This window comes from Podarcis vaucheri (assembly GCF_965113315.1).
Source record: "Podarcis vaucheri genome assembly, chromosome: Z".
In the NCBI taxonomy this organism is placed as follows: domain Eukaryota; kingdom Metazoa; phylum Chordata; class Lepidosauria; order Squamata; family Lacertidae; genus Podarcis; species Podarcis vaucheri.
In genome coordinates, this window is record NC_138758.1 from 38,773,164 (window position 1) to 38,798,810 (window position 25,647).

Here is a 25,647-nt window from a genome sequence, read left to right on the forward strand (position 1 = left end):
CACCCTGCCTGACAAAAAAAAATATTGAATTTAAAAAAGGCAGCAAAACTGAATTTCCTCACGTTCTTACTCAAAACCCCTGGATAGAGCTATATAGAGGCAAACAGGGAAGCAGGTGCAGTTCGACAAGGTCCGTGGCTCAAAAGCATATCAGGGCAAGTAGATAAATATATGGAGGCGAACCCCATAGTCAATAATGACAGGACATAACCATCCAGGGGTCCTTTGCCTTTACCTTTTACCTACTACTTGGGGGTGTAAAACTTACAAATTATTTACCCTTAAAATATTGTTACAACTGTTATTTTATCGTACAGATAATTTTTTTAATAGTACCTTTTCCCTAAGGGGAAAAAAAAGCTGTGAAAGTAATTACTGGCATAGATACCAAAGGTAAGGTAAAAGAATGTTCCATAAAAGACAGGAGGGAAACACAGAAATACAAGCAAACACCCCACTGGCACTGATCTGGCTCTAGGAAGGAAACTGCAGGGCTCTGGCAGTGTCCTTGAACAGCTCCCTCCTCCGCAATGCTGTGCAAACAAGTACTAGACTTCTACTTTGGGAAGGCAGTGACAGCATGTCTGAAATAAGGATAGAACCAAAGCATTTTTGGGGGGAGGGGGAAACTGGGGAAACTTGTCTTTTTGTATATTTATTGCAGACTCAGTTGCATTGGCACCCCCAGCACCCATGTATAAATGAAGATGTGATTAATAAATTCAACCAAACGATCTGGATTGGAAATGGCTACAACATTATTGATTACAGATACAGGTGGATGTTTGGCTCAGGTGTTGGGAGTATATCCATTACAGCCCCCCCCCCCAGCAATATATATATATATATATATATGCAGGTTTTGGTGTCTTCGGGTGTCTTCCCGTGTAAGAGTCGGGGTGTCTGGGCGACGTTTCGACGAGGTCTCACTCGTCATCTTCAGGCTGGTGCTTTCGGCTTCTTGTTACTGGAACAGAGCAGAATCTGGTGTTCTGTTCCAGTAACAAGAAGCCGAAAGCACCAGCCTGAAGATGACGAGTGAGACCTCGTCGAAACGTCGCCCAGACACCCCGACTCTTACACGGGAAGACACCCGAAGACACCAAAACCTGCATTCCTGTATCCGTGAAAATCTACGAAAGCATATATATATATATATATATATATATATATATATATATATATATATATATATTAAAAGGTAGGGGAGCTAAGCTGTTTCCCGAGTTCTTGATGAAAATGATGTAGAGTTCAACAGAGTGCTGTGCTAGCATCTGCTGCTGCTTAAGAATCTAAGACTTCTACATTTTTACTTACCCTTATGATTTTCTTACAACTGTTATTTTTGAGTTTAATAGAGTTTATTAGTATTAGTAACACAGATATCAAATGTAAGGTGAGAGAATGCTCCCTAACAGACAGGAGGAAGACACAGAGACATACACACACAGAGGGGCAGAGTGGAGGAAAGAGCACAAAGTTTATTTTCTTTTAATAACCCCAGTTTATAACCAGGGGTTACAAATACCACTCTCCATTCATTTATTCCCCCCCCACTTGCAAAGTTGCAATCTCATAAGGTTTAGTTGTGTCAGGGGCTCTGGCAGCACCCCAGAACCCTTGTGCCACGCTTCAAAAGGCAGACAATATGGATCTTCTCAATTTTGTGCCACCTTGGCTGAGCAACCTGAGCAGCGCTCTGGTTCTGGGTAGGGAAGTCCAAGGCTCTGGCAGTGTCCTAGAGCCCTTCTGTCCTGCCCAAACCTGGGCAAGCAAGTACAGTGGTACCTCAGGTTACATACGCTTCAGGTTACAGACTCCGCTAACCCAAAAATAGTTCCTCAGGTTAAGAACTTTGCTTCAAGATTAGAAGATGCTTCAGAAATCGTGCTCCGGCAGCGTGGCGGCAGCAGGAGGCCCCATTAGCTAAAGTGGAACCTCAGGTTAAGAACAGTTTCAGGTTAAGTACGGACCTCCGGAACAAATTAAGTACTTAACCCAAGGTACCACTGTACTAGATTTCACACTTGGTGAAGGTGGTGCCAGGGCTCTGGCATGCTATTCACCTCCAACAGCCACAAGAAATGGATGCACTTTGTAATTTTTCCTAAAGTGGCAGCCTCTGGGAGGCCAATATTTGGCACCCTCAAGTGGATCTTCTCACCTTTGTGTGGGCAAGCCCTTACAAGGCTTCCAGCTTCAGGAAGGCCATGCCAGGACTTTGGCAGCATCCCAGAATCTTTCCTGAAATGGCTGCCCCCAAGTGGAACTTCCTAATTTTGCAACTAGGGCTGAGCGATTTCAACATAATGATATGTCACTAGTTAAACATGGCAATATACTGATGCAACACACTGTCCACGGACTGCAAGAAGACCAAACCTATCAATTCTTAAGGAAATCAGCCCTGAGTGCGCACTGGAAGGACAGATCCTGAAACTGAGGCTCTAATACTTTGGCCACCTCATGAGAAGACTCCCTGGAAAAGACCCTGATATTGGGAAAGATTGAGGGCACAAGAAGGGGATGACAGAGGATGAGATGGTTGGACAGTGTTCTCGAAGCTACCAACATGGGTTTGACCAAATTGCAGGAGGCAGTGGAAGACAGGAGTGCCTGGCGTGCTCTGGTCCATGGGGTCACGAAGAGTCGGACATGACTAAACAACAAAACACTGGTTAAAATAAGGATGGGACTATGCAGAGGCGAATGGAAGAGATGATGTGCTGGGAACTGCTATTACTTAGGGATCTAAAATTCATAAAATCGTACTTACCTTTAACATATTGTTACAACCTTTATTTTATGGTACAGATAATTTTAAAATTCAGACTTTTTCTCTAAAATCAAACCTGTGTAAGTAATTAGTAGCCTGGATATCAAAGTTCAAGTGGGAGAATATTTGCTAAGAGACACAAGGGAGACACACAGAAGGAAGGGGACAAGGGAGGAATGAGGCTTAAAAAACCAGGCAAGGGTTATTTTTTGAAATAACCCCAGTTTAGGGAAGTAAATAAATAGAGCGCGCGCGCGCGCGCACACACACACACTGATTTCCAAAGTTTTCGTGTCTGGGACACACTTTTAAGACATACATCATTTTGAGACACAGTAGCAAACTGCAGGTTAAATAAATCCCTTTCCACCCCCCAGGAAAAGGGGGGTGAGTGTTTGGGTGGCAGGACACACTTACACATTGCGACACACAGTTTGGAAAGCTCTGCACTACAGCAAAGCTGCAATCGCATTTGTTTTACTCAGCTGTGGGAAGGTTCTGTTCGGGCTCTGGCAGTTTCCCAGAGTCCTTGTGTTGCCCTTCCAAGGGCAGATAAAAAGGATCCTTAAAATTTTGTGCCACCTCAGCTGGGCACCCTGTGCAGAAAAACTGACCATACTGCTCTGGCTCTTGGAAGGGAACTCCAGGGCTCTGGTAGCACCCTAGAGCCCTTCCCTCCTTCCCACAGCTAGGCAAGCATTTACTGGACTTTCCACTTTCGGGAGGCAGTGCCAGGGCTCTGTGCCGCCCTCCAACAGCCACACAAAATGGATGCACTTTGTAATCTTTCCTAAAATGGCTGCAGTCTATGGGAAGCTTTGCCGCCCCAAGTGGATCTTCTCAAGTATGCATCTTCTCACCTTTGTGTGGGCAAGCCCTTAATAGGCTTCCGGCTTCAGTATGGTGGTGCCAGGCCTTTGGAAGCACCCCTAGCTCCGCCCTCTTCCAACAGCCACACAAAATAGATGCACCTTGTAATATTTCCTAATATGGCTGCGGCCTGTGGGAAGCTAGGATTTGGCGCCCCCAAGTGGATCTTCTCAAGAATGCATCTTCCCACCTTTGTGTGGGCAAGCCCTTAATAGACTTCCGGCTTCAATATGGCGGTGCCAGGCCCTTGGAAGCACCTCAAGCGCCGCCCTCTTCCAACAGCCACACAAAATGGACCCACTTCTTAATCTTTCCTAAAATGGCGGCCAATTTGGCGCCCCCAAGAGGATCTTCTCAATTTTGCAAGGAGGGCTGAGCGATATCTTGCTTTTCAACATTGTGATATGTCATCACGATATATATACCGATACAGCACCATGTCCGTGTCTGAAATATGAACAGAGATATGTAGAGACGAACAGGGTTATGTGCTGGCAACTCATACTAATTAGGGGTCTAAAACTTATTCATTTTAAAATACACTTAAGAAATTGTTACAACTGTGATTTTATATTACCAATAATTTATAAAATAATACATTCTCTCTAAAATAAAAGCTGTAGAATAAATTATCAGCGTAGATGTCAAAGGTAAGGTGAGAGAAAGCTCCCTAACAGAGATGAGGGAGACACAGATTGGGGGGGGGGAGCAACAGGAAGAAAGAGGATTAAATAGGGCAAGAATATTTTTATTGATTTAAACTCAGCATTAAATAACTCCAGTTTATTTTTCTACCAGAGTAGTGGAGGCTGCCAAGCGAGCCACAGTAACATGCCAGGTTTGGGGGAGGGGAGGCAGAAAAGGCTTCCTGCTCATGCAACAGCCCCAAATTTTGTGCCACCTAGGCAGGGTGACTCTTGCTTAAAAACTGCAAGCTCCGATTTGGCTCTGGGAAGAAAACTGGAGGGCTCTGGTAGCACCCTAGAGCCCTTCCCTGCTTCCCAAAACTGGGCAAGCAGTTACTAGACTTCCAGCTTCAGGAAGGCAGTGCCAGGGCTGCAGCAGCCTCCAAGAGCCCTAGCATCGCATTCCAACAGCCACACAAAATGGATGCACTTTGTAATCTTTCCTAATATGGCTGCGGCCTGTGGGAAGCTAGGATTTGGTGCCCCCAAGTGGATCTTCTCAAGTATGCATCTTCCCACCTTTGTGTGGGCAAGCCCTTAATAGACTTCCGGCTTCAATATGGCGGTGCCAGGCCCTTGGAAGCACCTCAAGCGCCGCCCTCTTCCAACAGCCACACAAAATGGACCCAGTTCTTAATCTTTCCTAAAATGGCGGCCAATTTGGCGCCCCCAAGAGGATCTTCTCAATTTTGCAAGGAGGGCTGAGCGATGTCTTGCTTTTCAACATTGTGATATGTCATCGTGATATATATATACCGATACAGCACCATGTCCGTGTCTGAAATATGAACGGAGATATGTAGAACGAACAGAGTTATGTGCCGGCAACTCATATTAGTTAGGGGTCTAAAACATATTTATTTTTACTTACACTTAAGAAATTATTACAACTGTGATTTCATATTACCAACATTTCTTAAATCTGACCTTTTCTCTAAAATAAAATCTGTGGAAGAAATCAGCAGCACGGATGTCAAAGATAAGATGAGAGAATGTTCCCTAACAGAGATGAGATAGACACAGATGGGGGGGAGGCAAAGGGAGGAAAGAGGTTTAAACTCACAATTAAATAACCCCCATTTATTTTTCCATCAGAGTAGTGGAGGCTGCCATGCGAGCCACAGCAACATGCCAGGTTTTTGGCAGGGGAGGCAGAAAAGGCTTCCTCCTCTTGCAACAGCCCCAAATTTTGTGTCACCTAGGCAGGGTGCCTTTTGCATAAAAACTGCAGGCTGCAGTCCGGCTCTGGGAAGGAAACTGCAGGGCTCTGGGAACCTGCTAGAGCCCTTCGCTTCTTCTCTAAACTGGGCAAGCAGTCATTAGACTTCCAGCTTCAGGAAGGCAGTGCCAGGGCTGCAGCAGCCTCCAAGAGCCCTAGCATCGCATTCCAACAGCCACACAAAATGGATGCACCTTGTAATCTTTCCTAATATGGCTGCGGCCTGTGGGAAGCTAGGATTTGGTGCCCCCAAGTGGATCTTCTCAAGAATGCATCTTCCCACCTTTGTGTGGGCAAGCCCTTAATAGGCTTCCGACTTCAATATGGCGGTGCCAGGGCCTTGGAAGCACCTCAAGCGCCGCCCTCTTCCAATAGCCACACAAAATGGATGCACTTCTTAATCTTTCCTAAAATGGCGGCCAATTTGGCGCCCCCAAGAGGATCTTCTCAATTTTGCAAGGAGGGCTGAGCGATGTCTTGCTTTTCAACATTGTGATATGTCATCGTGATATATATATACCGATACAGCACCATGTCCGTGTCTGAAATATGAACGGAGATATGTAGAACGAACAGAGTTACGTGCCGGCAACTCATATTAGTTAGGGGTCTAAAACGTATTTACTTTTACTTACACTTAAGAAATTATTACAACTGTGATTTCATATTACCAACATTTCTTAAATCTGCACCTTTTCTCTAAAATAAAATCTGTGGAAGAAATCAGTAGCACGGATGTCAAAGATAAGATGAGGTAATGTTCCCTAACAGAGATGAAGGAGACAGATGGGGGGGGCAAAGTGAGGAAAGGGGTTTAAACTCCAAATTAAATAACCCCCGTTTATTTTTCCATCAGAGTAGTGGAGGCTGCCATGCAAGCCACAGCAACATGCCAGGTTTTTGGCAGGGGAGGCAGAAAAGGCTCCCTCCTCTTGCAAGAGCCACCAAATTTTGTGTCACCTTGGCAGGGTGCCTTTTGCATAAAAACTGCAGGCTGCAGTCTGGCTCTGGGAAGGAAACTGCAGGGCTCTGGGAACCTGCTAGAGCCCTTCGCATCTTCTCAAAACTGGGCAAGTAGTTACTAGACTTCCAGCTTCAGGAAGGCAGTGCCAGGGCTGCAGCAGCCTCCAAGAGCCCTAGCATCGCATTCCAACAACCACACAAAATGGATGCACCTTGTAATCTTTCCTAATATGGCTGCGGCCTGTGGGAAGCTAGGATTTGGTGCCCCCAAGTGGATATTTTCAAGTATGCATCTTCCCACCTTTGTGTGGGCAAGCCCTTAATAGACTTCCGGCTTCAATATGGCGGTGCCAGGCCCTTGGAAGCACCTCAAGCACCGCCCTCTTCCAACAGCCACACAAAATGGACCCACTTCTTAATCTTTCCTAAAATGGCGGCCAATTTGACGCCCCCAAGAGGATCTTCTCAATTTTGCAAGGAGGGCTGAGCGATGTCTTGCTTTTCAATATTGTGATATGTCATCGCGATGTATACCAGTACAGCACCATGTCTGTGTCTGAAATATGAACGGAGATATGTAGAATTAACAGGGTTACATGCCAGCAACTCATACTACTTAGGGGTCTAAAACTTATTCATTTTAACTTACATTTAAGAAATTGTTACAACTGTGATTTTATATTACCAATAATTTTTAAAATAATACTTTTTTTAAAAAAAAAGCTGTAGAAGAAATCAGCAGCATAGATGTGAAAGGTAAGGTGACAGAAAGTTCCCTAACAGAGATGAGGGAGACGCAGATTGTTTGTGGGGCAACAGGAGGAAAAAGGCTTAAACAGAGCAAGATTTATTTTTATTGTTTTAAACTCAGCATTAAATAACTCCAGTTTATTTTTCTACCAGAGTAGTGGAGGCTGCCATGCGAGCCACAGTAACATGCCGGGCTTTTGGGAGGGGAGGCAGAAATGGCTTCCTACTCTTGCAAGAGCCCCAAATTTCGTGCCACCTAAGCTGGGCTTGCTGTGATGAAAACTGCAGGCACTGATCTGGTTCTGGGAAGGAAACTGCAGGGCTGTGGCAGTGCACCTCTCTTCTCCGCAATGCTGCACAAACAAGTACTAGACTTCCCGTTTTGGGAAGGCGGGGCCACCCTAGCGCCACCCTCCCAAAAGCTATACAAAATGAATACACTTTGTAATCTTTCCTAACATGGCACCCTCGGGGAGGCCAATATTTGGTGCCCCCAAGTAGATCTTCTCAAGTATGCATCTTCTCACTTTTGTGTGGGCAAGTCCTTACTAAATTCTGGCTTCAGGAAAGCAGTGCCAGGGCTGCAGCAGCCTCCCAAAGCCCTAGTGCCGGCCTCCCACAGCCGCACAAAATAGATGCACTTTGTAATCATTCCAAAAATGGCAGCCTGTGCATGTCCAATATTTTTGGTGCCCCTAATTGGATCTTCTGAATTTTTCATCATCTCACATTTTGGAATGACTGTAATAGCCTAGCACTATGTAAAAACTGACTGAAAATAGTGTAAAGTACCTCCAGAGGAATATATCCTACAACAAAAGCAGGTTCTATACGCAATGTATTGACAGACTGAAATGAGAATCTTACATAAGCATAGGTCAGAACGGAAAAGGGCAGTGAGATGTTTGCTTTTGAACAGCATGATATGTCACCAGTTAAACATCACTATATACCACCAATATAACACCATGTCTGAAATAAGGATGGAACTATGTAGAGGCAAACATGTAGAGGGGTGATCTGTTGGCAACTGCTACTGCATAGGGGTCTAACCTTTATATATAAAAAATTATTACCTTTAGTATATTGTTACAACTGTTATCTTATACTGCAGATAATCCTAAAATTATCATCTCTTCTCTAAAATTTAACCTGTAAAAGTTATTAGTACCATAGGTATCAAAGCTAAGATACAAGAAGGTTCCCTAACAGCCAGGAAGGAGACACAGAGACACATGCCCCCAAAGAAGGGGAGAAGGGAGGAAAGATCCTCAAACAACTGAGGTAGGTTTTTTTTTTTTTTTGAAAATAACCCGTTTTGGGAAGTAAATAAATAGAAAGCAGAGGAATCCCACCCTCCATTTATCTATTCTCTCCCCACCCCCACCCCACACAAGTGCAAAGCTGCAATCTCATGAGGTTTACTTGGTGACAGGGGCTCTGGCAGCATCCCAGAGCCCTTTTGCGACCCTTCCAAAGGTAGTCTGGGTGCCCTGGGCAGAAAAACTGCCAGGGATACTGCCACAACTCTGGCTCTGGGAAGGAAACTGCAGTGTCCTTGAGCAGCTCCCTCCTCCGCAATGCTGCACAAGCAAGTACTAGATTTCCGGCTTTGGGAAGGTGGTGCCAGGGCTCTGGCATCCCAGAGCCCTAGCGCTGCTCTTCCAAAGGCTACACAAAATGGGTGCACTTTGTAATCTTTCCTAAAATGGTGATACAATGAGACTGGGCGATGTCTGCTTTTCAACATTGTGATATGTCACTACCTAAACATTGCGATATACCAGTACAGCAGCATGTCAGAAATAAGGATAGAACCAGAGCATTTTTTCTAGAATAAAGTGGAGGAACTCACCATGAAACGTTTTGTTTGTTTATTGCAGCCCTAGTTGGATTGCCACCTTCCCTGCCCAGTACCTAAAAGTAAGACGTGGTTAATAAATTCAAGCAGACAATGATCTGAATGATCAAGCATTGTGTGTATATCCATTCTAGTCTTCCCAGACAAAAAAAATAATAATAAAAAAAGGTAAGGGAATTCAGCTGTTCCCCAAGTCCCTACTTAAATACCGCCCCCAATGGATCTATGTAGATGTGAACAGGGTCCTGTGCTGGCAACTGCTACTACTGAGGGGACTAAAACTTGTAAATGTTTTCTTACCCTTTAAATATTGTTACAACTGTTATTTTATATTACAGTACATGAAAATTTAATATTATCACCATTTCCCTAAAAAAAATAATATGTAGAATGATTTGCAGCATAGATATCAAAGGTAAGATGAGAGAATATTCCCTAACAAACATGAGGGGAGAAGGGAAGAAAGAGGCTTAAACAACTGGGACAAGTTTTTTGTTTTTTGTTTAAACATAACCCCAGTTTAGGGAAGTAAATAAATAGAGGAATTCCACTCTCCGTTTATTTACCTCCCCCCACTGCAATCTCATAAGGTTTAGTGGTTTAGTGGCAGCACCCCAGAGCCCTTGTGCCACCCTTCCAAAGGCAGACAATATGGATCTTCTCAATTTTGTGCCACCTTGGCTGAGCAACCTGAGCAGCGCTCTGGTTCTGGGTAGGGAAGTCCAAGGCTCTGGCAGTGTCCTAGAGCCCTTCTGTCCTGCCCAAACCTGGGCAAGCAAGTACCTAGCACCGCCCTCCATGGATGCACTTTGAAATCTTTCCTAAAAAGTGTGCCTCTGGAAGGCCAATATTTGGCACCCCCAAGTGGATCTTCTGAATTTTGGAACACCTCAGATTTTTTGGCTGACTGAAATAGCATAGCACTATGTATAAAGCAGAAATGGAATGATGGACTGGAAACAGTTAAGAACCTCTGGAGGAACATACCTAAAACAAAAGCAAGTCCTGCATGCAATATATTATGTCACAAATGAGGTACTGGTACTTGAAAAGGCAGGAAGATTGACAGACTGAAATGAGCATCCTACATAAACATAGGTGATAAAGGAAAAGTGCTCCATCCAGGGCAGGGAGATGTCTGCTTTTCAACATTGTGATATTTCACCAGCTAAACATCATGCTATACCGCTATAACAGCAAGTCTGAAATAGGCACGGAGCTATGTAGAGGCAAATGGACACATAATTCTTAAATGAGCAGCTTTTATCTAAAATAAAAGCTGTAGAACTAATGAGTAGCATTGATATCAAAGGTAAGGTGATGAAACGTTCCCTAAAAGAGAGGAGTGGGCACAGAAACACGCACACAGGAGGGGAGCAGAGAGGAAAGAGGCTTAGAAAATAAGACAAGTTTATTTATTTTTAACTCAGTAAATAACACCAGTTTACTTTTTTCATTGGAATAGTGGTGGCTGCCAAGCAAGTCTCAGCAACATGGGAGAGGGGGAGGTGAGGCAGAAAGGGCTTCCTGCTGTTGCATGGGCTTAAGCAGAACTCTGGTGTCAGGAGGTGTGGGGGAAGTAAATAAATAGAGAGCAGAAGAAACCTACTTTCCCTTTATTTACTGCCGCCACACAAATACACCTGATTAAAGCCTTGATCGCATAAGGTTTATCCTCCCCAAGAAGGATAAAATGTGCAGACTTTGGTAATCTTTTGAAGCCAATATTTGGAGCCTCCAAGTGGATCTTCTGAATTTTGCAGCCCCTCAGATTTTTTTGATTACTGAAATAGCATAGTACTATGTAAAAAGGAGAACAGGAATAATGGACTGGAAGAAGCATTAACTACTTCAGGAGGAATATACTCTACAATAAAAATAGGTCCTACCTTTTTACCATTTAAAAAAAAATTCCAAATTATTATAAATCAAACCAAATTAATTTAATTTACTACAATTTCTTAAAATCAGGTTTCCCACTCCTGTTCCAAACATATGGTCGTCATTTCCTCACATAGTCACACCATTTCTTATTTAGAGTCCAGTTCATATGTTCACATGGTATCCCAGGCAGCCAAAGAGACACAGGTACAGGAGTGTTAAATATTCATTAATTCCCCATTCCACTTAGAATAGGGAGTTCTGGGACTTCTGGGTTAGCGCCTCCGGCAATGGCGGATTTCCTCTGATCGGGAGGAATCTGCTCCGTGGAAATCAGGGTCTGGACCGCCACGGCGAGGCGGAGACCCACTAAAAACCACAGGCAGGAGAAGTCTGTGGATGTGGGATTCGGCTGGCACCTTTTGCGCCTCCCCTACTCACGGGGAAACCCGGTTTCGGGGATCCGGAGCGACGTGGGGTGAGTGGCGCGGTGCTTCGAATCGACTGCTTCTTTCACGGAGTGAAGCCGCATTGCTGTTGCCGGAGAGCGCTGACTTTTTCCTGTGGACAATACTGCTTTCTTTAATTCTTAAACTTTGAATAAATATTATTTTTAAAAAAAGAATAGGGAGTTCTGTTCATCAGAATCCCCCTTACGCTTGAGCAATATTGTGCAGACTGCTCCATGCATGGAAACTTAACACCCCACAATCTAATATCCTAGCATCCCAGTGCAGAATAGGAACTTCTCAGAGTTCTTGAAAACAGGAAGATTCAACAGGATGATTATGATGATGCAAAATAATTTATTGCCATCTCTATGACAACCATGGAACTTGTGAGGAAGGAGACTATTATGATGCCATCATGTAAGATGGAAGTGTAGAATAAGAACTACTCAGGGAGGGAGGGGGTAGAAAGAGAAATAAATTCACTCTTCCTGGTGGTACCCGACCGTTATCATGGGCTCCCTTTACACAGCAGTTGGTCATATTCCCTATAACTGTAGGGGCAAAACCTACATTTTTGAAAAGGATAAATTGGAAGGAAAAAAAACCCCTATCCTCCCAGCCTATTTAAACTAGGCTAAAACTCTTCATTCAACACTCAGTTTTCTACACTGGGGCTTTGTTTTTAATATTGAAGTGTATTCTGTCCCATGAGCCCCAACTACCATCCAAAATGGTAGAGCCTAGAGTTTACCACCTCATCAGTTGTTGTAGGAACTAGGCCTAGAAGCCTTCAAAAGGCCAACTCAGAAGAACATTTTTGATGCCTTAATTGCGGAGCCCAACTCAAAGTACAGGCTGTTCTCTTGAAAGCTGTAAATGAAATGTGGACAACCATTGGCCCTAGGGTCCACACAGAGTCTCATTTTATGCATCCCACATGTCTCCTGAATTTACCGGTAATCCCTTTTCTTCTATCCTAACAGAGCTTTTCTTTTCATTATTCACCCCAGCTTTGTTAAATGATTGGAAGGATAAAAATAAATTTCGTGTGTGTGTATATATATTTCTTGCTAGCACAGCATACGGGGGGGGGGAGTAAGGTGTAATGTCCCCCCAAAGTCTGAGAACAAATTGATAGGTTCTACCAGCAGTGTGGAGAACTGGAGTCTATGATATATGAAACCAGAGAGACAAAATTGTCCTGAGTTATCTAATCCAGAATAAAAAACTGCCCTGTTTCAATTTTCACTGAGGCTACCTCAAATTAGTTTTCAGTCCTGTGTAGATGTTCTGTAAAGGTGAGGAGCCCCAGCCTCACAATCTCTCACTGGAGAAGGGTGGATGGGAAATGTGCATAAAGATGAATGTATTAGTGAAAATAACACAGAAACATTAGGAAAAAATGCTTGCAAAAATGTTTACACTAGTCAAAACTGCAGAGAAATATGTGTTTTAATACAAGAAATTGACACCACAGTGCTGTAGAATTTTTGTGAGGGGTTTTAAAAGTTTGCAAACTGCTTCATTAATATGGAGAACTTGATTAAAGATTGGAAAAATGAGAAACTGAAATGACCAAAATTGACAAGAGCCTTCCATCCCTGGTTGACGCAAACCGGGAATCTGCTTGAAAGTAGAACAAATGCCTCTTCCATCCCCCTGCAATCCTGGGCTTGTCTTTTCTGTCTTGTTTTGCTGTGTGTGCATTTTCAAAATAACCCATCCCAAAGCTCCTATTTCCATCACTGATTGTTTGGCTGAGGCCAGTCTGTGCAAACATTGCACAAGCCTTCCTCCGCCCTTCAGCTCCTTTGGCAGAGCCCCCAGCTGCAGCAGAAAAATACCCTTTCCCCTGAAATGCCCCACCTCACTTGTTTAAACTCTCTGCCGTTTGTTGATTCTGCTCCATGACACGAAAAGGCCAAAAGGAAGCCCAGAGTTTCTCACTTGCTCCGAGGTGTACATTGTAGATCCTGCTGGTATCATCATGGCCCTAAATACCTGGGTGGTATTTTGTGCAGTGTTCCCCTTGGGAGTTTGCTGGCTGTCAAGAACCCAACGGGTAAGTTTGACCTGTAGAAAAACAGGGCTGCAAGGGAAAGAGTTCATTTCCTCCTGCAAAAGAAATACTTGATGGAGTTGATCCAGCTCTTTAAATAAAACTGTGGGGTAGTTCAGTGGTAAACCTCCATTAATTTGCTTTGAGCCTGCTCCCTGCTCCTGCATCTCAATGAATGGCACCATCTAGTCAGCAGTTTTTGTGTGGCTAGTATCATGCATGGAAAGAAGCACTCAGTCAGATACTAGGTTGAAAAAATATATAAGCCCAGATCATTGCAGTGGGTGAAGGGGGAATGTATTGCTGTAGTGTTGTCTCTGAACAATACACTTAAAATTTATTTATTATGGCACTTGGACCTCTTTAACCACAGACTTGTCAGAGCAGCTTACAAAGATAAACACTAAGATGGCCCCAGCCCACATATCACAATCTAAAAACACACACAGCACACAAGGAAAAACAAGAGGGAGGGAGGAGTAGAAAGTTCAAGCACAAGTCCTTTCAACTGCAGTTTTTATTTACAGCCAATGCCAGCAGAGGTTCTGGCACACTCTCCAATACTCCTCAGATGAAAATAGGGACATTTCTCCCCACCTCCCAAGTGACCCTCCTCAAATCCCCATTCCACCCCCCCCAGCATTTCCTATCAGAAGAAGAGTGGGTGCCATCACCACTTCACCAATGGGACACAGCACACACACCTTCCACCTTCCTGGAAAAAAACACCTTAATCTTTATTTGATTTTATTCTTTGGTAGATTTACAAAAAGAAAAATACACCAAAAATATCAAAGATTTGCAAGGGATTATGGGGGGGGGGTTAAATAAACCTTTTACAAGCGACACAAGTTTACTTAGAATGTTAGGGGTGCCTTTTGGGATAAAGGCTCCTGACACTTGGCTCCTTTTAGAGCTGGGCTATTTTTTTGTTAAGGGTCCTGGCTATTTAGTTTCTATGTCAACACGGTATCTGTATTTGACCTCTTTAGTTACACAAAGGCCTGTTCACAAAGGTAGCCGCTAAGGAGACAACTGTCAGATAATATAGGGACATGCCAGACCAGTCCCTATCCTCTTGACAACTATGGGTTCCCAAGTCCTGCTTTAAAATCATAATCAATGACACACAAACTAGCCATCTCTTAAGCAGCACACACACATCTTTCATTCCAAATATGTGACTACACTTTCTTGCTTTTAAAAATGGCCCTCAAATACACCCAGCTTAGGAGGGTGGATAGGGATTGGGACCCTCCATATTGCAGTTTCGTCAGGCAGGCTGTCATCTGAAGAAGGCCCCTCTGGTTCACCCCTCATAGTACCCAGGTTCCCTGTCTGCATTGGAGGGGGTGCTCTATCATCCAACTCCACTTCTTCAAAGGGCATCCCATCAAGCCAAGAGTCAGGTCCACACATTCATAGTTTCTGACTCTCTCCCTGTACTCTCGCCCCTTGCAGACGTTTCTGGATTCTTTGGAAACTCATGACACTTCCTCATATTTTGGCACCAATTCAGTTTTTGAAGGTAAGAAGTTAACTACTACCCTGCTTTTGATTTAGCAAGCCCAGTCTGGGTTCAAATAGGTTGTCTGCTCTGCAGTTGCAGGGGGGAAGCCTTCTATTGGCTACCAACTTTGTAACCTGGGTTTGGAGGGAGGAGGGGATGCTGAGTGTGTGTGTGTGTGTGTGTGTGTGTGTGCGCACGTGTGTGTGTATGATTATTAAAATTTGTATACCACCCTATAGACACGGGTCTCAGGACAGTTCACAGGATAAAATCACAACAAAATACACAATCAAAATGAAACAAAAACAACCAAATAGCACCCCCCTCACACACACACACATTGTAAAAGAGCATTTGAATGTCAATCAGCCAAAGACCTGGTTAAAGAATCACTGCACTTGTTTGAATTCTTCATCAATATCTATTGCTTTTATTAACCCCAGTTGTTTCCACTCCCAATTTCCACAGTGCCAGAGTTCAAAGTGGTATACCTGACTTGCTCCTGTGAAGAGGGCCATGCTGGACGGACATCTTGCAAAACCCAACTTTGCTCATTCAGAGCCTCCGGGGAAGTCTTTGCCTTCAAATTCCCAGAGGACCAAGCCCTCTTTTCCACTTCCTTCGTGAGCAACCGAAGGCTGAGCTCATCCGACAGTTTGCTACGCCGTTTCTGGGGCAACTGTTTTGCTGGGGGACAGGTCCTCAGTCCTCCAGGTGCAGAAGGCCAAATGACATATTGTGTAGGGCAGCTGGTGAGTTTAGTCTCAGAATGTTTTAGAAAGCAAAGATCCCCCATGAGGCAGGCAAATATCACATTTCTGCAAGTATCTAAAGTATCTAAAGAGGCCCTGTTGGTTATGTTGCATTTGGGGGTTACCAAGTTGGTGCTGACCTGGGACAGGGCCTTCTCAGTGGTGGTTCTCCATTTGTGAAATGCATCTGGCTGATAGATACTGTTTCTGGCAACTCTGAAATTATTAACTGTGAGGATATGTGATTGTTTCTATATATTTTACAATGTTTTTTTTAATATCGTTAATTGAGATGTATTACTTTTTGGGGTGGGTTTTTGGTTTGCCAGCCTGGGCTTCTTTGACAGCAAGGGAAGAATATAATTTTAATTTAATAGTCATAATCACATCACATAGTTAAACTATGGAACTCATTCCCAGAGTAGGCAGTGATGGCTACCAATTTGGATGGTTTAAAAGAGGACTGGAGAAACTCACGGAGGATAAGGCTTTCAGTGGCTCTGCCTCCACAGCTGAGGCAACAGTACCTCCGAATACCAGTTGCTAGAGTCTGCCCTAAGGGAGAGTGTTTCCTGCAGGCCACTGTGAGAGGTGGATGCTGGACTAGATGGGCCTTTGGCCTGATCCAGGAGATTCTTCTTACTTTCTGATGTTTTTACCTTCCCCTAGCAAGGATTTGTCATTGTCCATGGAGCTAAGATTCACATTAAGCCAGTTAAAAGACAAGACCAAGGGCTGCTGATGGGCCCACTCCTTCCCAAACCTCACATCATCTTAAGGACCCAACAGAACAACAAAACAACACAGACAGGTAGGCATTTTTGTCAGAGCCTTGTCAAGAACCAGGGGGTCTGGTCTGCGTGTTAGTCTATGTTGTTCAGCGTAGGAATGGGGAAGAAATTCAGTACAGTAAAGGTGAACCTACCTGTCCTCTGAAACAATATGCAAATCAAAATGCAGGCACCCCCTGAAATTCGCAATGCAGGTCTCCAGCCAAGTAATACATTTAAAATCGCATATAGTATGTATGAAATACGTTAGCGATAATGACATCCATAGATCTGAAGGCAGCCCTGTTTAGGGAAGCTTTTAATTTTGGTGAATTATTGTATTTTAATATTTTGCTGGAAGCCTCCCAGAGTGGCTGGGGAAACCCAGCCAGATGGGCGGGGGTATAAATAAATTGTTGTTGTTGTTGTTGTTGTTGTTGTTGTTGTTAACTGGATTATATCAGAGAAAACTGTGTAAACAATGTGTATATTAGGAGAACAAAGGAAGCAGCCTCATATCGGCTCTGAGCACTGGTCCAAATAGCTCAGTATTATTTACTGGCTTGGCAGAAGCTCTCGAGGGATTCAGTCTGTGTGCTATTGCAGGGCGGAGGTTCCCGTCCCGATACCGCAGAGGGGCTGAAGGGGACGTGAAACACTTGGAGCTTTTGGTTGTGGTGGGTCCAGATGTCTTTCAATTCCACAAAGAAGATACCGAGAGGTACATCCTCACCAACGTGAACATTGTGAGTTGCTCTCTGGCTGTATGCAGGTGTTTTCTCTCTCTCTCTCTCTCTCTCTCTTTTCCTGATCATGTGGCAGTTTGTATCTTTTATGTGATGCTACACTAAATTTTTTTAAAAGGTCCTGCTGCATCAGGCGTAAAGCTTATCTAAGAGCAGGATTCTCAGATCCCAAGGGCCAGCCTGATGCCCTAACAAGAAGTTTGCAAGCAGGGCATGAACGCACTAGTAGCTAGAGCACAAAAAATAGGTGTGACACAATGATATCTATACATCAGTAACATCTAGCAAACTCTGCCAACATCCTGATAGCGCTGGAGGTTTGCTTCCTCCCCTCCACCCCCAGTAAAACCCTTGCTTCATCAGACCAAACATTTGTTTTATTTTAGCACTCTGTTTCACTTCCATTGTTGGCCAGCCATGGGCTTCCAAAAAGCCAAGCCTCCTCCTTTGCTCTTCCTCCTTTCCACCCAGCAACTGGAATCCAGAGATAGTCTGCCCCTGGATCTGGAGGTTCCATTCAGTTAAGCGTTTGTTATGTATTGGGTTTAACACAGTTTATGTTACAAGGCGTGTTCTAACCAATCATATAAGCGCTGGTAGACGAACGTTCTAATGGCAAGTAAGTGCATGCCCTTTCAACGGTCAACGGTCAACGGTCTGTTCATGCTTGGCATTATTATCGTCCAGTCAGTTTGGTTCTTGTGTTCCTATGAGTGAGCTATTGTCACTGACAAATGTTGAATAAACTTAGTTGAGGAACTTGTACTGCCTTGGGCTTCTGACTTTTTCCAAGCATGTAACAGCGTTTCTAAGACTGTTTTAGCTCTCACATTTATTGCAACAGAGAATGCAAAAAACCAGTGTTTAAAAGGTGGCCCTTTCCTTCCAAAGCTTCACAGAACAAGTTGAAATGGCTTGTGTTCTGCACTGTAATTCATCTACAGCTGTTGATATGCTCATAGCTTTGTCTTAAACCAGGGACTTGAAGCCCTTCATGTAAAGTTAGATTAAAACTTCCATCTATGACGTTTGGCTATGCTGGGGCTGATGGGAGCTGTAGTCCTACAATATCTAAGAGAGCCACATGTTCCCCACCCTTGCCTTAAGCTTTCTTTCTTTTTCTCAACAGGGAGCAGAGCTTCTTCGAGATGCGTCACTGGGAGCACAGTTCAGGGTTCACCTAGTCCAAATGATTGTCCTCACTGAACCTGAGGTATAAATAAATGAAGACCGTGTAGGCTCTAGGCATGGGCAATGTATTGATTAATCACCCGAAAATGGTTTTGAAACCTGCATCACAGTGACAAATTCACGATTTTAGGCAAGGCAATATACTGTGAAAGCCAGCAGGTGTCACCAGTGTTTCATGCATGGCCTCAGTCCTCAGCTCTCCTCAGAGAGCCATGCAAGGCCACCTGAGGCCTCCTCCCTCCCTCCCTCCCTCCACTGCCCAGCCATCCCCATAGATACGGGAGTGGTCACTCACTCGCTCGCCCACCTGCGCGCTTGCCTGCCAGCGCCATCCCTTCTCCTGCCAAACAAGTGGGCTGCCTCCTCCTTTCTGCCTCACACTCGGCGCTGGGAAGCGGAAGCATGGCCAAGTCCTTTGAGCCCCTGAGGAGGCAGCACGCAGGGAGCAGCGGCAAGAGCAGTGCTAGCTCCTCTTCCTCACCTCCAGGCCCAGGCCTTCATGGTGGTTTGGTGGTAGCGGCGGTGGCCATTTCCCCTCAAGCGGCTGCCCGAAAGATGGAGGTTGTGGGACTGGTTGTGGCGCTGGCACCATGAGGCGCAGCATGAAGCAGTGAGGTCCATGGGGAAGACTAGAAGGGAACCAGTGCATCTGCTTGGGGGCAGTGAGAGGTGCTGAGGCGAGATGATACTATCGGTATATGCTGTCCTATCAGTGCAGATAGAAACTACAATGTGGTACAAAGGAGGAATGGCTGTGGAGGGCTGGTTGACTACTGAGATAGTTCAAACCGCTTTGAAGTCCTCCTTCTTCTTCATTTTCAGACATCATTTTATATATATATATATATATATATATATATATATATATATATCTCACTATATCACAATGTGGAACGCTCTGCCTCATGAGACCAGGGCCCTGCAGGATTTGATTTCTTTCCTCAGGGCCTGTAAGACAGAGTTGTTCCGCCTGGCCTTTGGCTTGGAGCCAAATTGATTCCCTCCCTCTCTTTTTTCTTTTCTTTTCCTTCTCCTCCTGCGAGGAGAAGGAAATATTTTATTAATATTAAAATATTAATATTTTAATGTTTCAATATTTTAATGTTGTATTTTAATTTTGTTTTTAAGTTGTAATCATTCAACTTGTTTTTATTATTGCTTGTAAGCCGTTCTAAGCCCGGCCTTGGTTGGGGAGGGCGGGGTATAAATAATAAAAAATATTATTATTATTATTAATGTTTGGCTGGTGATACATCACAATGTTGAAAAGCAGATATCACCCAGCCCTAGTCAGCTCTAGGTTTTAATTGACCCTGACACATGACACCCTTCGTAGGGACCTCTCGCACAGTGAGTCCGTCTCCTAAATGCATCAGGTTCTAGGGACTTTTATCAGTAGCGCGCCCTACTGGGAACCTCCTGGCCTATTAACCTCATATGGATCTGTGTACACTCGGATCCAGAACCCTCGTCACGCAGGAACAAACTAGCACTTAGATTACAATATTAAAGTGAGCCGTGGGCCAAGCTAGAATCAATAACTCGTGAATGGTAAATGAAATGAATCCAACTCACAAATGACGTCCCTAATTGGGTGGTTGTTGGCCATTGGGATGGGTAGGGGGAGGCAAGGAGCCCAAACAGTAGATGGAGCCCCAGCCATAGCCGTTGAGAACCAGAGACAACTAATTCTCGTTTGTGCCCATCCTCCTCCCTGCTGAGTTTTACAAGGGCACCCCTGAGACTAAAGTGGCTTCAGTGAACACCCTCTCTCTAGGAAGGCATCAACATCTCTACCAACATCACTTCCTCAATCATCAGCATTTGCAAATGGGCTGGGAAAGTCAACCCTGAGAATGATTCGGATCCTCACCATGCAGATCTAGTTCTGTACGTGACCAGGTAAATTAAGCTCTCTCTCCTTTCTTTGAGTGATGTGTAATGGAAGGTGGACCATAGGCCCAGTGTGTTCCAAGTTTTGCTTGCTTGAACCTCTCCCGTGAGCACATGGTCCCTACATGGATGGTGTGAGAGCACCCAGTGCTGGAACTTAGCAGTTAAGTAGGTCTTACAATGCCCATGGAACTGCAAAGCAGCTCTTGATAGCCTTGTCCAGGGACAGAAAAAAACTGTGGCCCTCCAGACTCTTAAGTCCCATCAGCCCCAGCCAATACAGCTAGTGGAAAGGGGATAATGGGAATCGTAGTCCAACAGCATGGGGAGAGCCACTGGTTTCCTATCTCTCCATCTGCCTGGGCTCCTCGAGACAACATATTTACTGAGCAATTGCCCTGATCTGCTTGCACAAAACTTACACAGAGGTTAGACAATGCCTGTCTTTATTGAACATCCATCTTGATTTGCTTGCAGGAAGTTTATATGTCTTTCCATTAGTCATTTCTTAACGCTGCACTTTTCAATGCATTCCCCCCCCCCCACTTTCCTAACTTCAAAAAAGTCAAACTTTGTTTAAAAGTAGATTTGTTGCACTAGGGCAACAGAGTTCTTTAATCCCACTTTAATTGTGCACAACCTAAATTTTCCAGTATGCACTTGCACTCCCACAAAACACATTCTGGAGGAACTCCCCCCCCCATTGTTCTAGTGTTCTTCCTCTTTACCTGTTTTGCTTTAGATTTGACCTGGAATTACCTGATGGAAACAAGCAAGTGCGTGGTGTCACTCAGCTGGGTGGGGCCTGTTCCAGTTCATGGAGCTGCATCATCACCGAGGACACTGGATTTGGTCTGGGAGTTACCATTGCCCACGAGATCGGTCACAGGTCAGTGGGCAAGGAATTAATCTCATCATTGTTATTTATTGAACTTGTATACAACCCTTCATCCGAAGATCACAGGGCAGTTCACAACATTAAAAATACCAAATGAAAACACAAAATGCATGATCAAAAACAAATCAATACCCCCCCCCTCTTTCATAAATGCACTGAAAAGGCCATAGAATGTTTAATCAGCCAAAGGCCTGGTTTTAGAGAAATGTTTTTGCCCGGTGCCTAAAGATATGTAATGAAGGCTGGAAGTCCTCTTGTGTTTTGAGGGAACATACAGAGCTAAGGGCAGATCCCTGGCATACATTTAAAGCACATCCAAAACACATTTAAAACACATGACTTTGCTCAAAGAATCTTGGGAGCTGTTGTTTGCTGAGGGTGCCTGGAAATGTAGCTCTGCAAGGAATAAACTGCTTTGTGCTTTGTGGTTTGTATACAGCCTCTGATATTTTTTCTATGTGACTTCTGGGCATAGCTGTCAACCTTCCCTTTTTTTGTGGGAAATTCCCTTATTTCAGCACCATTTCCCACTGCTTCCTGCTGCTATCCCGGATTGTTAGATATCCCGTAGTAGACTGTCCCTGGGACAGGTGATGCTGCTGATCCCTTATTTTCAAATCCGAAAGTTGACAGCTATGCTTCTGGGTGCTTTTATTTCACTTTTCTAATTTAAAACCATGCAATACAATTCAAACAGCAAAGAATGTGTTATCTATTGAAGTTTTCACCCTGGCCACCAGGGGTATTGTGTATGTATATACCGTAGTTTTCACTCAGGTCCATGTAAGTTAATATAGGCGGGAAATCCTGGGTTGTTGTTACAATGTTGACAGCCGGCTGCTTATAAAAGCAGGCCGACTGCTATGTCCACCTACAACTTAATAGAATGAACACTTTATTTTAATATATGGTGTGAATACAGCCAGAGTGCATGATCTGTCTTCAACCTGGAAAAACTTGGGGTTGGGGGGGGGGAGTTACAAGCATCTGTCTGTACCCACCTACATATCCAGCACTCACATGTATTCATACACACATTACAGAGAGATTTGGGCTCTTTTGCTGGAGTTATAACATGTGTCCATTTACAAATATGTGTTTTACCCTTAAACCTATACCCATAAAAGTTCTTGCACAAAGGAATAAAGCTTGGTTTGTTATATGAAATGAAAGTGACAGAATATATATCCGTATTTTGTGCCCCATAGGACGCACTGGCCCATAAGGCGCAAATAGTTTTTTTGGGGGAAAATAAAGAAACAAAATTTTATTTCCCCCCCCCCCCCAGGCACGGGGCTGGGGCGGGGGAAGCCCGAGCTTCCCCCGACCCCAGCCCCCAGAACAGGCTGCTCTGCGCAAGCCGTGGGAGCCCTCCCGCGGCTTGCGCGGAGCTACCCGAAGCCCCGGCGCGACTGCCCAGCGCGCCGGGGCTTCGGGATAAGAGGCAGCTCTGCGCAAGCTGCAGGAGCCCTCCTGTGGCTTGCGCAGAGCTACCCGGACCCCTCCCGCGGCTTGCGCAGAGCTACCCAAAGCCCTGACGCGACTGCCCAGCGCGCTGGGGCTTCGGGATAAGAGGCGGCTCTGCGCAAGCTGCGGGAGCCCTCCTGCGGCTTGCGCAGAGCTACCTGGACCCCTCCCGCGGCTTGCGCAGAGCTACCCAAAGCCCCGACGCGACTGCCCAGCACGCCAGGGCTTCGGGATAAGAGGTGGCTCTGTGCAAGCTGCGGGAGCCCTCCCGCGGCTTGCACGGAGCTACCCGAAGCCCCGGCGTGACTGCTGAGCGCGCCGGGGCTTCGGGATAAGAGGCAGCTCTGTGCATGCCGGGGGAGGGCTCTCATGGCTTGCGCAGAGCTACCCAAAGCCCCGGCGCCACTGCCCAGCGCGCCGGGGCTTCGTGATAAGAGGCAGCTCTGCGCAAGCCGGGGGAGGGCTCCCGGGGCTTACGCAGAGTTTCCTGGAGCCTGGAGAGGGAGAGGGGTCAGTGCTCACCTACCCCTCTCGCTCTCCAGGCTTCAGCGAAAGCCTGCATTCGCCCCATAGGACGCACACACATTTCCCCTTCATTTTTGGAGGGGGAGATGTGCGTCCTATAGGGCGAAAAATACGATAAATGCTACAGCAAAATCACTATTCAGCTGGCAGCAAATTCTTTCATATGTCCACACCTTGATCTGAAGAGTAAAAGATTCCCCAATTGTTTTTAAAAACCTAGAAAAGTGAGAATTTTGCTATAGAACTCACACTGAAAGTAAAGCAGAGAGCAAGGCGGGGGGGGGGAGTACACCCAACCTTAAAGCAAAGCAGGCATGGGAGCGCTGAGTAAGCTTTTTGCTGTTGGAGCTATGAGAGCTATCTAACTTGAAAATCTAGGGAATTATAAATTCACCCAAAGCCCTCTAGTGGAGAAGGGGGTGGGGTGGGCTTGAGATGAACAATTCCTAAAGTTCCAGAGTTATTGTGCTATTGATCTTATCTCAGTTTCTTGCCTGCTTCCCACTCTCTGTGTTTTGCTTAAAACAAAAGGTTGAAAGAATATGTTCCAAGTAAGCAATTGACTAAACCTGCCCATCCTTTTTTTCTACCTGCTGCCTTAAAATTATCTCACCATTAACTTGATCCCATTCATTCAGGTGTTGAACAGACTTTAGTGGCAACTGGCGTCAAGATGTCTTCCTGCCTGGCTTTTAGAATATGTTTGTGATAAGGCTGGTACAAGGGTCAAGCAAGGTCCATGCCATGATTTGCAGTAATAAACCACAGAATTTAAGTTCAGATTCATTCTCTCATTCTCTCTCTCTCTCTCTTTCTCACACACATACACACACACCTATTCACACTTCCTTCCTTTCATTCCTTCCCTTTTTATTTTCATTGCAGCTTTGGGATCCAGCATGACGGAGAAGGGAACCGATGTGCCGGTGATGGGCACATCATGGGCTCTGAAGGTGGCCACAACAGTGTGGATTTGACCTGGTCCGCCTGTAGCAGAGAGCAGTTCTTAGCCTTTGTCAGGTAAAAGGGCCAAGGGGCCCTTCGGACCATGTCTTTTGCAACCTCTTGGGCAGTGGTGGATCAGTGTTCCTTGGGACTGGTAGGAGCACAACAGTAGGGAGAGCCAGCCAACATCAGGCAGAGCCAACTAATTTTTGTTTTCCCCCCATAATCCGCCCTGTTGAATGCTCCCACCCCCTGGAATGATTGTAAGTAAGAAGGCAGGCAGGTGGGCAGGTGGGGGAGACTGAGATTGGCAGGGCTGTGCCCTGCTCACCACCTAATGGACCATCCTTCACTTGGTCCTGGGCACACAGTTAATGGGAACAAAACACCAGGCAAGAGAAGTCACATACACTTTTTATAGATCATTTTAAGAATGGGATTCTGGGATCACATCAGTCTATATACAGGAAGACCACCACTAGCGCTGTGGTCTAAACCACTGAGCCTCTTGGGCTTGCCGATCAGAAGGTTGGCGGTTTGAATCTGCGTGACGGGGTGAGCTCCAGGTTGCTTTGCCCTAGCTTCTGCCAACCTAGCAGTTCAAAAGCATACCAGCGCGAGCAGATAAATAGGTACCACTGTGGCAGGAAGGTAAATGATGTTTCTGTGTGCTCTGGCACTTGTCATGGTGTCCTGTTACGCCAGAAGCGGTTTAGTCATGCTGGCCCCATGACCCAGAAAACTGTTGGTGTACAAACACTGGTTCCCTCGGCCTGAAGCGAGATGAGTGCCACAACCCCATAGTCGTCTTTGACTGGACTTAACTGTCCAGGGGTCCTTTACCTATAGACATGGAGAAGTTACAGTGGTACCTCTGGTTACGTACCTAATTCGTTCCGGAGGTCTGTTCTTAACCTGAAACTGTTCTTAACCTGGAGCACCACTTTAGCTAATGGGGCCTCCTGCTGCCGCTGCGCCACCACCACGCGATATCTGTTCTCATTCTGAAGCAAAGTTCTTAACCCGAGGTACTATTTCTGGGTTGGCAGAGTCTGTAACCTGAAGCATATGTAACCTGAAGCGTATGTAACCCGAGGTACCGCTGTATTTCAGGATCTGTTCTCCACAGGGTGTGGGGAAATAAAACTGGGTAAATATCTCCTGCTATAAGGGAATCTTCCTTTTCCATCCTTTTTTTTTTAATTATTACTATAATCTTACTAACTCATCAATAGCAAAGCCCCAGGGCAAGTTAATGATTCATATAGAAGCAGTGCCGGAGCTTCATGCTCTGGCACGGGGGGGGGGGGCGGAGAGCAGGCGGGGGCGGGGCTGGCACGCGTCCTGGGGGTGGGGCACATCAGCTGCAGGGGCATGGCGCCCAGCGTGGGCGGGGGGAGGGGCAGCCGCGATGACACCCTGCAGGGATCGCT

General features: G+C 45.3%; 1 protein-coding gene across 5 annotated transcripts in view; it reads left to right on the top strand.

Annotated features, from left to right (window-relative positions):
• Positions 1-13,328: 13,328 nt before the first annotated feature.
• Positions 13,329-25,647, top strand: part of ADAMTS13 (ADAM metallopeptidase with thrombospondin type 1 motif 13) — a 35,861-nt gene continuing 23,542 nt past the window's right edge. The window contains exons 1-9 of one of the 5 annotated variants that reach the window (XM_082208088.1): positions 13,329-13,520; positions 14,979-15,045; positions 15,496-15,779; positions 16,449-16,590; positions 17,156-17,295; positions 18,425-18,508; positions 20,264-20,388; positions 21,122-21,268; positions 24,155-24,289. In XM_082208088.1, the coding sequence (XP_082064214.1) occupies positions 13,446-13,520; positions 14,979-15,045; positions 15,496-15,779; positions 16,449-16,590; positions 17,156-17,295; positions 18,425-18,508; positions 20,264-20,388; positions 21,122-21,268; positions 24,155-24,289 (1,199 nt within the window). In that variant the 5' untranslated portion in view covers positions 13,329-13,445. Of the gene's footprint in view, positions 13,521-14,978; positions 15,046-15,495; positions 15,780-16,448; positions 16,591-17,155; positions 17,296-17,988; positions 18,167-18,193; positions 18,213-18,424; positions 18,509-20,263; positions 20,389-21,121; positions 21,269-24,154; positions 24,290-25,647 lie in introns of those variants that run through there. The other 4 variants (XM_082208090.1, XM_082208091.1, XM_082208092.1 and 1 more) reach the window with 4 other exon arrangements.